Here is a 14,052-nt window from a genome sequence, read left to right as displayed (position 1 = left end):
GAAGGTTCTAGAGGAGAATCACACAGTTACTTAAGAAAGACACAAAGAACTTTAAGACCATAATACAAGGCATGGAAAAGGAACATAGAGATCATCTATTCTGGCCGTCTTTTTATAGATAGAAACTAAAATTCAGAGCTGTGTTCCCACTCAGGTCCTAGTAGCTGATTTCAGGACTAGTAACTACCATTTTTACTTTACTGTGTTATCAGTTAATATATCTCCTCTACCTCCGTCACTTTATTTGACCCTCACCACAATCCTAAGAGCTGGGAAGTGGAACAGAAAATGACAGTTGTCTCCCAAAATTTATTCTCCTATTGTTAAATAATAAGAGTTCCTAGTTGGGCACATGGACAACCAAAAGAAAGAATAAACTCTTCAATCTCTCATGGAGCTAAATGTGGCATGTTATAACAAAGTTCTTGTCAATGGGATGTGAAGTGATGAATATGTAGAACTTTCATGTCCTTCCTTTAAAGGAAGGAGGTCTCCACTTGTCTCCTTTTCTCTTTCCAGTGACTAGACCATAGATGATATGGTAAGCCATCTTGAACCCTGCAGATGAGAACAACTCCAGAGAGGATGATGGAATGACAAATGTGAAGGAGCCTGAATCTTAGAAGACCTCATGAGGTAGAGCTGTCCTACCAGCCCTTAACTGCCTGCCTCCAGATTGTTACTTTAGTTTCATTTCTACTGTAGTAACTAAATTCATACCCTAATTCTATGAATTAAGAACAAATTCATAGAATACCTGACAAATTGAACAAATTCAACAAATACCTGACAAAGCAGGTATTTCTGTTACTAATTTTATGAGAAAATATTAATACTCAGTTTGTCTAGGATATTTGATCTTTGGCTAGTTTCTATATTCAAAGAAAACATCAGTGGAATGTTTTATTGACTTAACACCAGTATGTATGTCTTGTTTCATGTTGTAAACTACTGCATCTCATTCCACTCCAGAAAAAAAAAAAAAAACAACAATAACTTGTATTCAAATCTGCAATGATGGAGGTAGCACTCCATTTATCCAACCTAAGAAGTCTTTCTGAGAATGTACCATGTATGGGTAATATAACATTTTAAGGCAAATGTATGTACAGTTTGCAAAGTACTTTATTTAAAGAGCATCAGGAAAGGGCAAGTAATTGTTGTCATTAGAATTTTGCCTGTTCTCCTAATAGACATGCAAATGAATGAGTTTTGAAGTATATTTCCAATTCAGATAGCACTGCATGTACAGCTGTAATTGACTTGGGGGGAACTGAGGGATGAAATTAGATAATTTCTTGCAATCAAGACAAATTCAAAAAAGAAAAAGTTTCATCCACCTGTCGTTTAGAATTCTACTAAAAATAACTCTAGACAATGTATTTCAAAGAGAAACAATTTGCTAGAGGAAAAAACAGTCTACTAATCAAGCTTCTTGTCTTTCCTTCTTATTAATGAAATAAATCTGTTTGCAGACCCTGTGTTGTAAAAGCTTACAGTGCACCACAAAATAATTTTTAAGCTATATTCTATGTACATGAGATGTGGATGAAAAGGTTAACAAAATAGGCCAATAATTTTCATGTTATGTCCAATCCATTTCCTTTACTTTCAGTAAAATAAGAACTTCTTAGGCAAGCTGTGGAAATGTTTGACATAACCTTTCACAACTTTTTTATTAATAAAATAACTACCCTTTCTCAATTGCTTTTCCTTTTTAATGATCTCTTATTTTACATCCCTAAAATTCCACTGCTGTGTGTTCCAAGAATAATCTTCTGTATGCTCTTATTAACTATATTGCTTTCATCCTACTTATAATTAATAAATCTTATTGAAAAATGATTACTAATTGATTTTCATTGTTAATCATTCTGATCCCATATTTATTCACCTCTCTTTCTTACCTAGTAATAGACTCAGGCACTTAGTCCTTAGTACATTGACAAACGACAAGGAGACAAAAGTACCCTACTTGCTAGTTATTTGAAAGAAAGGAGAAATTGACAGCTTGAGCTATAATAATATTTTGGATCAACCTATGAATTTCTAACATTATCCCATAATTCAGTTCTCTATCAATATTTTCCTTCTGAAGTCATTCAACAAAATATATTAAGTGATAATTATAGATCAAGTGCTGTAGGTATATTCAAAATACAACAGTAATCATGGCAGAGTGAACTTATATTCAATACAATAAGGAGTTAAGGACCTTGATCTTCTTTTTGAAATGTTTTTTTCTCACTTGAAGATTGAAAGTTATTTTGAGTTTTCTTCCTGATCTTGAATATGTTCATATCCTAGGATGGTGGCATAGGACATATTTTATTTAGTGAACTGAAGTTATCACAAATACTTCCTTATTCGGTGCCTCAAACACTTCATTTCTCACCATTACTCTTTGGAGAATTTGTGGATTTTTGTTGTGGTTTTTTTGTTTTTTTTTTAAAGGTGGCAAGTTATGTGTGAACATTTCCAGTTTCCTAGCCTCTTTCTAAGTTCATTTTGTATTCACAGCAATCTCTTGCTGAAATGCATGTTATCCATGGGCACTGCAAATCTATTTATGTACCTGAGGTGTGTTATTGTCAATTATCCTCAGTTGATGGGCAGTGAAAATAGTGTCATCTCTTCTTTGGCACAAATGCTCCTCAGCAGAATTTCTCTTATAATTATATGTTTCATAATCCTATGGGTTTTAAGTGTGTTATCACATTGAGGTTATTTCTAGTTATACTAAGGTTATATCTCCTGCCATTATACCTAGAGCTAACCAGAAAGGTCCACTTTTTAAAATATTTGCTGTAAGTGAGTTCTTATTCAAGAGTCGACTTTGCTTAAAGCCACATATTAGAGAAGCACTATTTTATTAGATCATTTTAAACCTAAAGTGCAGTGTGTTAAAAGTAAAACTAGGCTGTGGGTTGGAAAGAGTAAACCATGAGAAGCTAATGAAAGTCCTATGAAGAAAACCAATTTTAATAAAGTTTAAGTTCGTGACATTTGGTTGTTACAATCCCTTTGGATTTAGAAAAAAAAAGAAAAAAGAAAAATGATCAAGGTTGCAAAACCTATATGACAAAGAGAAGAAAAGATTTAGTTCTTTCTTAAATAGAATAATCAGGAAGGAATTTCATCAACGATCACTCCACACAATATATATTTCACATTTATTCCTCCAAGAGCTCTAACTTGTAAAGATGAAAAAAAAAGTTCCTCTGCTTTTAAAAGAGATAATCATCTAAGTATAACCTCATTATGTAAAAATCAGTTAAGATAACTTTTCCTCTTGCATAAACAATAGAAATAAACCAAATCTTAGTTTTACTTCATATTGTCAGTGAAAATAAACTATCCTTAATTGGAAAATATGGTACCTAACACTAGCAGCAACAAAATCTAGCAAATCTCTTATATAGTTTGGTCTATAATATTAAAAGAAGTTAATATCTGCATAAAATAAACTTAAAGTTAAGAAATGATAGAAAAATACAGATAATCTTTTAAGAAGAGTTTTTTGTTTGTTGGTTGGTTGGTTTTTTTGGTTTGTTTTTTGGTGAGTTGGGATTTTGCTCTGTCACCCAGGTGATCACGGCTCACTTCAGTCTTGACCTCCCAGGCTCAAGCGAATCTCCTCAGCCTCCCTAGTAGCTGGGGCCACAGGTACACACCACCATACTCCAGCTAATTTTTTTCTTACATTTTTTTGTAGAGACAAAGTATCCCTGTGTTGCCCAGGCTGGTCTTGAACTCCTGGACTCAAGCAATCCTCCTGCCTCGGCCTCCCAAAGTGCTGGGAAAAGAAGAGTTTTTCAAACTCTTAAAAGATGAAGGAATAAAGAACAAAAAAAGAAAATAAAGGTTCTGAGTTCTGGGCTGGGCGGGGTGGCTCACGCCTGTAATCCCAGCACTTTGGGAGGCCGAGGTGGGCGGATCACAAGGTCAGGAAATCGAGACCATTCTGGCTAACACAGTGAAACCCCGTCTACTAAAAATACAAAAAATAAATTAGCTGGGCATGGTGGCCGGCACCTGTAGTCCCAGCTACTTGGGAGGCTGAGGCAGGAGAATGGCGTGAACCCGGGAGACGGAGCTTGCAGTGAGCCGAGATCGCGCCACGGCACTCCAGCCTGGGCGACAAAGCGAAACTCCGTCTCAGAACAACAACAACAAAAAAAGTTCTGAGTTCTAATTCTGGGCATGCTACTTACTGACTCTACAATCTAAACAACAGGCACCCTGTCCTTTAATTTTCTCTCATATAAATGAATGAGCAGAAAGTTCAATCAATTGACCCTACACTGATACCCACCCATTCCTTCTCCAAAGGCTTAGCTGGCTGGGGTCATAAGGTCATCTCTCTGCAAGCTCAAAGTCAAGATAAAGTCAAGATGAAGTAAAACTTTATCTTTTCCAGCGGGGGCATGGCATTTTAGGCAGTGGGATCTGAAAGGAATCTTGCTGTTTAGGTCTGGATTGCACTAGTCAGTGTTAGTCCTGAGAACACATGCGCATGTGAGAGTGTTGATTTATTTTCTTCAATATACCCTTTTCTCCCGATTTGTATATTTGAGATTCGCCAGTGGTTTATAGTCTGGTACTCTGTATTTCCTATCTGAAAATGGATTACTTCCAGGACAAAAAGTCCATATGTCTGGGTTCTGACCACTGTCTATTTCTCACTGTCTATTTTCTCTTCCAAGGCATTAAAATCGATTCCCATTCTTATACCACCAGCCCAGATTAGAGGCCTTGTTGTGGGTAGATTAACATCTTTGAATTAAATCACAGGGATGTTCCTAACCCAGCCTCACCTTAGCAGTGCCAGCCAGTGGGTGATGTACATAATGAACAGTACACAAGTTGGTCTAGGGCAGATAGTCCCAAACATGAATATACAAGCATAGACATTTGGTATCCAAATAAGAATGGCTTCTAAATGAGAAATTTTTAAAAATACATAAAAATTAGATGCTCAACATCAACATCAGCAGGGATAAGTCATGTTGATAGAAGCTGAGCATCCCTAATCCAAAATCCAAAATGTCCCAAAACCTAAAACTTATTGAGCACAGAAGACATGAGATAGTGACACCTTTGCTTTCTGATAGTTCAATGTACACAAACTTTGTTTCATGCACAAAATTATTAAAAATATTGTATGAAATTACCTTCATGCTATGTGTATAAGTTGTATATGAAACATAAATTAATTTCCATGTTTAGACTTGGGTCCCATCCCCAAGATATTTCATTGTGTTTAGAAAAAATATTCCCAAATCAAAAAGACATTCAAAATCCCAAAGCATTTCAGCTAAGGGATACTCAACCTATATAATATGATGAAAACGGCACTTTACCTCTGTGGTCTTAATCCCCCAAATCCATAACACCAGTCTACTAATGAGAAAAAACATTAGACAAGTGCTAGATGAGAGACATTCTACAAACTACCAGACCAGTACTCCTCAAAACTATTGAGGTCATCAAAGCAAGGAAAGTCTGAGAAACTGTCATACCCAAAAGGAGTGTAAGGAGACATGACAACTAAAGAGAATGTGGTATTCTGAAACAGAAAATGGACAGTAAGTAAAAACTATGATCTGCGGAAAACAGACTTTTGTTATAATGCAGTATCAATATTGATTCATTAATTGTAACAAATGTACTCTACTAATAAAATATGTTACTAAAGCTTACTAAGGGAAATTGAGTGCTGAGTATAGGGGAACTTTCTTGACCTATCTTAGCAGTTTTTCTGTAAATCCAAGAATAGTAAAATTCATCTAAAAAGTAAAATTTATCAAATTAATACACAGAATAAAGAGTTCTGTAGGCCTGTTATAAAAAATAATCTCTGCAGACCTATGATGAGCAAGTGCTTATATGAATATGAGATTGTGATCTTTCACAGGCATTTTTCTTGTCTACAATTTTAAAATGCATTTTTCAAGGCAGATACAAGAAATGGTCAAACTCAAATTGCAAAAATGCATTTAATGAGAGCAACAGCAAAAGAAAAAAATTCAGTGAAGGCAGAGATGCCATTTAAATAATGATAACTGAGAAAGGAATGCAATTCATTTTTTTCCAAAACAGTACTCATAAGTTATCCAGCTTCAAAAAGTTGCAAAAGTGAATATCAGATTTTAGTGTGATTAAAAGCTCTGAAACTGAATGCCAGGAATTTAAGAACATTGAGTATAAAAAATACATATATTAAGCTATATAAAAAAATCAAAGAGAGCCAAATTAAAAGAAACACACCTTTAATAATATCCTAGAGGAAAGAAGTGAAACTTAACTTGTACAAACTATTTTCAGAACACATCTAGCAGAAAGAGAATGAAGATAATCTAAAATTTTTAACTCAGCCTATTCTATTCTATTCTAGCCTGCTGTGAGTTGTCAGAGGAAGTCACTCTGGGAATACATGTCAGTTCTAGTTATTCCCCTGGGTTGAGATTAGGAAATCATATATTGAAACAATGGACTAAAGGTCAGACATAAAGGACTCACTTACTTTACTTTGCTGCTTCCTTTCCTGGTCCTCTGTTAGGAAAATGAGATACAAACTTGAAGCCAAATACTTAAGGCTTAAAGAAGAAAAGAAAGCTCAGGCTGAGTCCATTTAGTAATACAAGGCTAAAATGTGTAGCTAATATATATTGGTCTAATGGCATGCAGGGGAATTCTGTTAAACATTTAAATTCCATTTTCTTCATAAAGGTCGCAATAGCCCTAATATGAGAGATGTTAATATTGGTATCACTTTAGAGAAAGGTTAAGTAACTTACTCAAGTTCTCTTAGTAATGAATGGGCAATCTGGAGTTAGAATGCAGGTATTTCTATTATGGATGCTAGTTAAAAATTATTCTATGAATAATTATCTGATGTAATTTTTTGCTTATTTAGAGAAGTAACCTCGTTAAAATATTTAATCCTCTTCTAAGAACTTATTGAATCAAATAATTATTTTGGTATAGAATAGTACAACTTCATTGTTGCTTAGAAAATATACAATATGTAATATATCTTGAAGGAAAACTTACAGACTTCTTTTTTCCTTTCAAATATTTTGAGCTGTTGATTCTACAGGAGACAGAGCCAAGTGAACTAAACCAAAATTTTAGTACATTAAGATCTCTGAGTCTTTATTACTGATTTCCTTACCTCAATTGACCAGAGAAGCTCATGGGGAGACATTCAAATTACAGCTATTCACTGTAATCCTCAAAAACAGGTAAGATATTAAACCAACAATTCTGAAACAGCAATTATAACACATCATGACTTAAAGTCAAGCACATCAATAAATTTCCTAATTTATTAATCCCTTCCAGTTCCTAATAGGTGTTTCAAAACCTCTGCTTGACTATTGCCAGTTAAAGGATCCTTGCTGACACCTAGAGAAATCTATTTTATTGTTGAATAATCACAATTGTCAACATTTACTGAGAATTCATTGTGTATCAGGTACTGAACTGGACACATTATTTGATATTAAGAATTAACTGAATACCTATGAAGCCTAAAGCACTGTTGAAAGGGCGCTAGAGTTTCAAAAGCTAGCTAAACAAAACTGTGCCCTTATCATGATTATATTTTATTATTTAATCTTCAGAATAACTTAGGAGATAGTTACTATAGTTAGTGAATTTTTGTCTCTCTTTTAAAGTGAGGAAAGAGGGTTAGAGGTTTCCCCAAAACCACAATGGCCTATTATAACATACAGGTTTAGACAACCCGAGTATTATTGTAAGCTCTGTGAAATACAACCAATATATTTTTATAACCTAATGTAACCCATACCCTATCAACTATAGGGAAGATGGTCGGCCTTTCTCATCTGGCTAGTAAGGTATAGCATATACATCTTTTTTTTTCCTTACCATATGAATTGTGCATGAAGACTTGAAAACGCCAGTTTGTGACTTTAAAAACTTCCAATGACCCAGAGGAGGATATTTTGGATTTATGAGATGGATTCTGCATTTGTATTTATGTGTATTGTATTGTTTTATTTTTACTATTTACCATTTTGAAGGAAAAACTCACTTCTGTAAAGCAAAATACTCCTGTTTTTCATAGACTGCTCCTCAAAGTCACATGGAAAATACAATAAACCCAGCAAAGAAACACCATCTATATAGACATGTCCAGACAACTGGTGAGAGGCTTTACCTGAAGCTTTTAAAATAGATGACATTCAAGGAAAGTAGGGGTTGTAACAAGAATCTATTATAAGTCTCGAAAACTCAAGTGATAACACTAGCACAGGGGATGTATGTCCTCCAATGGTGTCATTGAAAAATTTTCATTCTGATTTCTGCTTTAACCTCATTAGCATAATAGCTTTAAAAGCAAGACTATAAAATGACTAACAGCCAAGCATATTTAATCAGAAAAAGTGATTTCCAAATGCAAATACTATGGGTCTGTTTCTACCACCATAATAGGCAGCCTCTAAGATGATCCTGCCTCCTTGTGTTCATTCCCTTGTGCATTCCCCTCCCCTTGAATTGCTGGACCTAGTGACTTACTTCTAATGAATAGAATATGGCAAAAGTAACAGGATATCACTTCCACAATTAGTTACCAAAGACCGTGATGTTCTCCCCTCTCTCTCTCTTGATCTCTCTCTCTCTATCCGCCCCCCACCTCAGGGAAGCCAGATCTCACCTGGGCTGGCCCCACACAGAGGTCCACATGGCAAGAAACTGTTAGCTCCAACAAATAGCCAGCAAGAATCTGAACCATGGCAATGGCAAAGTGAATGAGTTTGGAAGCAAGTTTTTCCCAAATCGAGCCTTGAGATAATGAGATTTTGGATGGATGAAAACCATTTGCATTTCACAAGTCTTTCTCCACAGAAAGTCAGCCTCAGCCAAGACTTTCCTCTCTTTAAAGAAAATTCAAGGCACAAAGCCCTGGGGATACAAGTGTAAACATTCCTAATCTAATAACCCAAAACATAGTTAATGAGCTCTTGTTTATCTTTTGGAAATTATAAGCTTAATTAAGTGATTGTATAACAATATAAAATTTTCCAATAGTATGTAGTGACCAAACTCAGTACATAGATATAATAATTTTCAATATTCTACTTTGGCAAAACATACCAGCAAACTACACACAGTATACCTCTTTACTGACACAATTTTTGCAATTCCAGCTCCTTTGCACTTATCTAGGTTTGAAATCCCCACAGGCATGGACTAGAGTAAAATTTAAGAACTATATAATGTGCTATATTTGATGAGCAAGGAGAAAAAAATAATATTCATATTTCTCTATTAGAAAGGAATGCTAAATCCAGAAGCCCATAAAGTCATATCCAGTAGTTATTGTGTAGTGTTTCCACACATCCCTGAAGCTGTGTCTACCTTTTGAAAAAAAAAATGCCTATAGCAATTTCCAGGGAATATACCTGTGTAGGGAAAATTTAACACTAGGAAAAAAGAGTAAAAATTTCTCAAACTGAATTTTCAGGACATGATTTTTTTCAACTTTCAATGTTGTCTTAAAAATGTATAGAAATTTTTATCTCTTAGAGATAAAATTTATCTCTTAGAGATAAGATGTCAGATAACAAGTAAGGATTCATATTCTTCCAAATATGTGAACACACCTGACATAAACATAACTGAAACTACAGCTCTGAGTAAGAACCTCAAGGAAGAGCCAGGTGCGGTGGCTCACACCTGTAATCCTAGCACTTTGGGAAGCGAAGGTGGGCAGATCACAAGGTCAGGAGTTTGAGACCAGTCTGGCCAACCCCATCTCTACTAAAGATACAAAAAATTAGCCAGGCATGGTGGCGGGTGCCTGTAATCCCAGCTACTTGGGAGGCTGAGGCAGGAGAATCACTTCAACCCAGGAGGTGGAGATTGCAGTCAGCCAAGATCGTGCCATTGCACTCCAGCCTGGGCAACAGGGCAAGACTCTGTCTCGAAAAAAAAAAAAAAAAGAACCTCGGGAAAAAAATTATTCTGCAATTTTCAACCATTCCACAGAATTTAGATAAAACTCTGGAATCATCCATCAGTGAGAGAAGTTATTTATTTTTACTGTCTAGAATGATTAAGGCAGTGGCTCTTAATTATTTTACTATTCATCAAAATCAGTTTATTCACAAAAATAGATGGGATATGATAGGATTGGATTGATAGGATATGATATGATAGGATTTTTTCTTTTCTTTCTTTCTTTCTTTTTCTTTTTCTTTCTTTTTTTCTTTTCTTTTCTCCTTTTTTGAGACAGAGTTTCACTCTTGTTGCCCAGGCTGAGTGGAATGGTGCAGTCTCGGCTCACTGCAACCTCTGCCTTCTGGGTTCAAGTGATTCTCCTGCCTCAGCCTCCTGAGTAGCTGGGATTACAGGCAGGCGCCACCATGCCCAGCTAATTTTTTTTTTTATTTTTAGTAGAGACGGGGTTTCTCCATGTTGGTCAGGCTGGTCCTGAACTCCTGACCTCAGGTGATCCACCCACTTGGGCTCCCAGAGTGCTGGAATTACAGGCGTGAGTCGCTGCATCAGGCCAAAATCAAGAGTTTTCCAGTCAAAGAACTTGCTTACTGCAGCACACCTGCTTCTGAATCCGTTTATTACCAAAGTCCATCCAAACTTTTACCCAGCCTGTCATTCGCTCACTCTCCTGGGTCAGAGGAAGAAATGTCACCTCTCTTTTCAAAATCCAGCCTTACTTATTTATTTCTGATCCTATCTCCCTGATCAACTTATCAGTTAGTGTTTCTCTACTCTTCCAAAACCTATCTCTTTCTGTGAAAAGTATAAAGTGTTATACATTTTTCAGTATTTTAAATTCAAATGCCATTAAATATGACAAAAACAAATTCTAGGACTACAAAAAATACTGTTTTAATTTCAGACCACTAACCTACCCTCTAAGACTCATATGCTGCCTTGTGGAAATATAATGCCCTCATCCCAACCCCACATTGAGTATCACTGTGCTAAGACCTTTCTTGGCTATCCCTCACCTCATATAGCTTTAAGATTCTTACTTTCTATCAAGTTCTTCCCTCAATCTACCAATCTCTTAAGGCTCCCTCACTCCTCTACCAAATATTTCCTAGATACTGCTTTTTCCACAGACTACTAACACCTGTCCTCTCTTTGACCTTCCGCTCAAAATAATAGCCAGTCAAAGATGTCCATGCTCAAATCTCTGGAACCAGTGAATACATTCGGCAAAGAGAAATTAAGGTGGTAGATAAAATAAAGGCTTCTATTCACCTGGTCTGAAATTAGGGAGAATGTCCTGAGTTATACAGGTGTGCCCAATGTAAATACAATGCTTATTAACAGTAGCAGAGGGAAACAGAAGAGAGAACAAGGGAGATGGCAGTGTGAGGAAGACTCAGCCCAATGCTACTGGCTTGAAAATAGAGGAAGAAGGCTGTGATCCAAGGAATGTAGGCAGAGTTCTACAATCCAAGGAACGTAGAAAAGGCACGCCAATATCTTAATTTTAGCCCAGTGACACTCATTTCAAACTTTTGGCATCCAGAGCTTTTTTTCCTTTTTTTTTCTGAGTAAAGCATATCTTTAATAGTGACTGGAAGGAGAACTAATATCTATTGTCTCTTCTGCCACCATCAAGCTCAAGGTAGGACCATATTAACTTATACCAACAGATGCTTCCCAAAGCCATTTGGATTTGCCACAGCAGGGAGGAAGTCATGGGAAAATAAGAGGCAGGGCTCTATGCCCTATGATGGAGTATAGAGGCTGGTGGCTGGAAAAAAAACAAGAACAATAGAAATGAGGTCATCCTCCTTATGATGCCATGCCAAGCAGAAGACCTCTGAAAATTTCCCCAGTCATTAGAACATTCTTCTTCACAAATGACACCACCTCCTCAGCTTTGCTCTTGACCTCAGTAGGTATCTGATTGCTTTTATGGATCTTCAGCTGTTCTTTTGCTTTCTTCATGTCCTCCTCCAGTTGTTGCCAGTCATCTTTGATGTACTCAGTATGACTTGCAAGCTGAAGGAGAAAAAATTCACCCCCCACAGCTGTTGCAGCCAATTTTCAACCTTTTGGAATATGAACTCCATGCATCATCTAGTGAAGCTTCCAATTAACAGCTGGGTTGCCACAGGATACTTTTTAGCCAGAGATCCAGATTCCTGTCCAAACATCTTATTCCCCCATGGCTGATTTTGAGCAAATTCTGCAAGATCCAGAGACTCAAAATTTCCCTCAAAGTGTCCTTGACTGGACATGGCCATTTCAGTGAGCTCATCTCCCAAAAGCACATGCAGAGGATCCACGCTGTAGGATGCAGAGTGGTGTGCAGTTGCCACACCAGGTGGCTTTTGGCACGTGAGGGCCCAGAACTCAATATTAAAATTTTGTATTTTTAAGTCATTAACCTTGTGGTAATTTATTATAGTAGAAAATAGAAAATAAATACACACTTCCTCTGCAACCTTCAACACGGTACCCTACTTACACAGGAGAGTACTCTTAAGCTAGACAAATTTTTATTTGAATATCTTTGCTGTAGTGACTAGGTAAGTGGCTCTGGATAAGTCATCAACCCTCAGTCAGCCATGGTTTTCTCATATATAAAATGCCCCCAGTACACAGCACAAATTCAAAAAAGATTATTCAATTGATTTCACACTGCAAAAAATAGACTTCAATAAAATAATCTACCCAAGACAAAAAATATAAACAATAACAAAATCAAGCCCCAGAGAAGAGGAACAGAATTAGTATCTGGAATTGTTATAACATATTAACAAAATTTCCAGTTTTTAACCAAAAATGAGATTTTTTTTTTAAAAAGTGTGACTCACATACATGCAAAAAAAAAGCAGGCAACAAAAAACTGCCTGTGAGATGGACCAGATGTCAGCTATAACAAAGTCTTAGAAGTATCTATTATAAATATATTCAAAGAACTAAGGAAACTATGCTTAAAGAAGTAAAAAAAATGATATAATGACAGTGTCTAATTAAATACAGACTATCAATCAAAAGGCAGAAGTTATTAAAAAACAAGGACCAAAATTAATTCTGGAGTTGAAAAGATAAAGAAAATGAACAGTTTACTAGAAGGGCTCAACTGTAGGTTTGAACTGGCAGAAGAAATATTGAGTGAATCAATAACGATTACAAAACCCAAAGAACAGACAGAAAATAGAACAACAATAAAAACAAAAATGAACGGAGCCTCAGAGAAATGTGAGATACCTTTAAGTGAGTGTACCAACATACATATAAAAAGAGTACCAGAAAAAGTGGAGAAAGATAAAGGAGAAGAAAAAATATTTAAAGCAATAATGGTTGAAAACTTTCCAAATTTGCTGAAAAATCTTTTATCTACATATGCAAGAATGAACTCTAAGTAAGATAAACACAAGAAGATTAAGGCTCAGCACAGTAAAAATGGTTACATGGGAATAAAGAGAAAAATCTTGAAGACAGCAAGTGAAAAACCACTGATCATATAAAAAGAAAACCACAGTAATATACAGAAGTAATCCCTTATGAAAAACAAAAGAGGCCAAAAGACAGTTGAATGACATATTCACCATGCTGGAGGGAAAAAAAGTTGTTAGCCAAGAATCTTATATCCAGCAAAAATATTTTTCAAAATTAAAGGTGAAATAAAGACATTCTCAAATAAACAAACATTAGAGAAAGACAAATCAAAACCACGTGAGATATCATTTTATGCTCACTAAGATAGCTATATAAAAAGGACAATAATGATAACAAGCCTTGGTTAGTATGTGGAAGCTTCATACATTGCTAGTAGGAATGTGAAATGGTGGCCTCCTGCGTTCAACAACTAGAACATGAAATAAAATATATGAACCAACTGTTATCAGACATTGTATAAATGTCAATATAGGACTATAATTCTCCAGAAAAGTAAAATCAAAGAGATGAACCAAATTGCCCATGTTACTGTCTGGTGGTAGTCTCTAGGCTGCAGAACAGGGCGGGGGAAATTCAGCAAAAAATAAGAAAACAGGGATCAGAGTTTGGGAAGGTTGAAGCAGGTAAACT

At 35.9% G+C, this 14,052-nt stretch overlaps 2 protein-coding genes across 6 annotated transcripts in view; both read right to left on the bottom strand.

The window, feature by feature from the left end:
* Window positions 1-14,052, bottom strand: part of GRM1 (glutamate metabotropic receptor 1) — a 410,378-nt gene that overhangs the window by 254,385 nt on the left and 141,941 nt on the right.
* LOC107975346 (FUN14 domain-containing protein 2-like) lies at window positions 9,967-12,462 on the bottom strand. The gene is given in 2 exon segments (XM_054686387.2): window positions 9,967-12,062; window positions 12,065-12,462. Coding segments are annotated over 2 exon segments (453 nt in total). The 5' UTR covers window positions 12,261-12,462; the 3' UTR covers window positions 9,967-11,805.

Source organism: Pan troglodytes, chromosome 5 (assembly GCF_028858775.2).
Source record: "Pan troglodytes isolate AG18354 chromosome 5, NHGRI_mPanTro3-v2.0_pri, whole genome shotgun sequence".
Classification (NCBI taxonomy): Eukaryota; Metazoa; Chordata; class Mammalia; order Primates; family Hominidae; genus Pan; species Pan troglodytes.
This window is presented reverse-complemented; position numbering and strand designations above follow the sequence as displayed.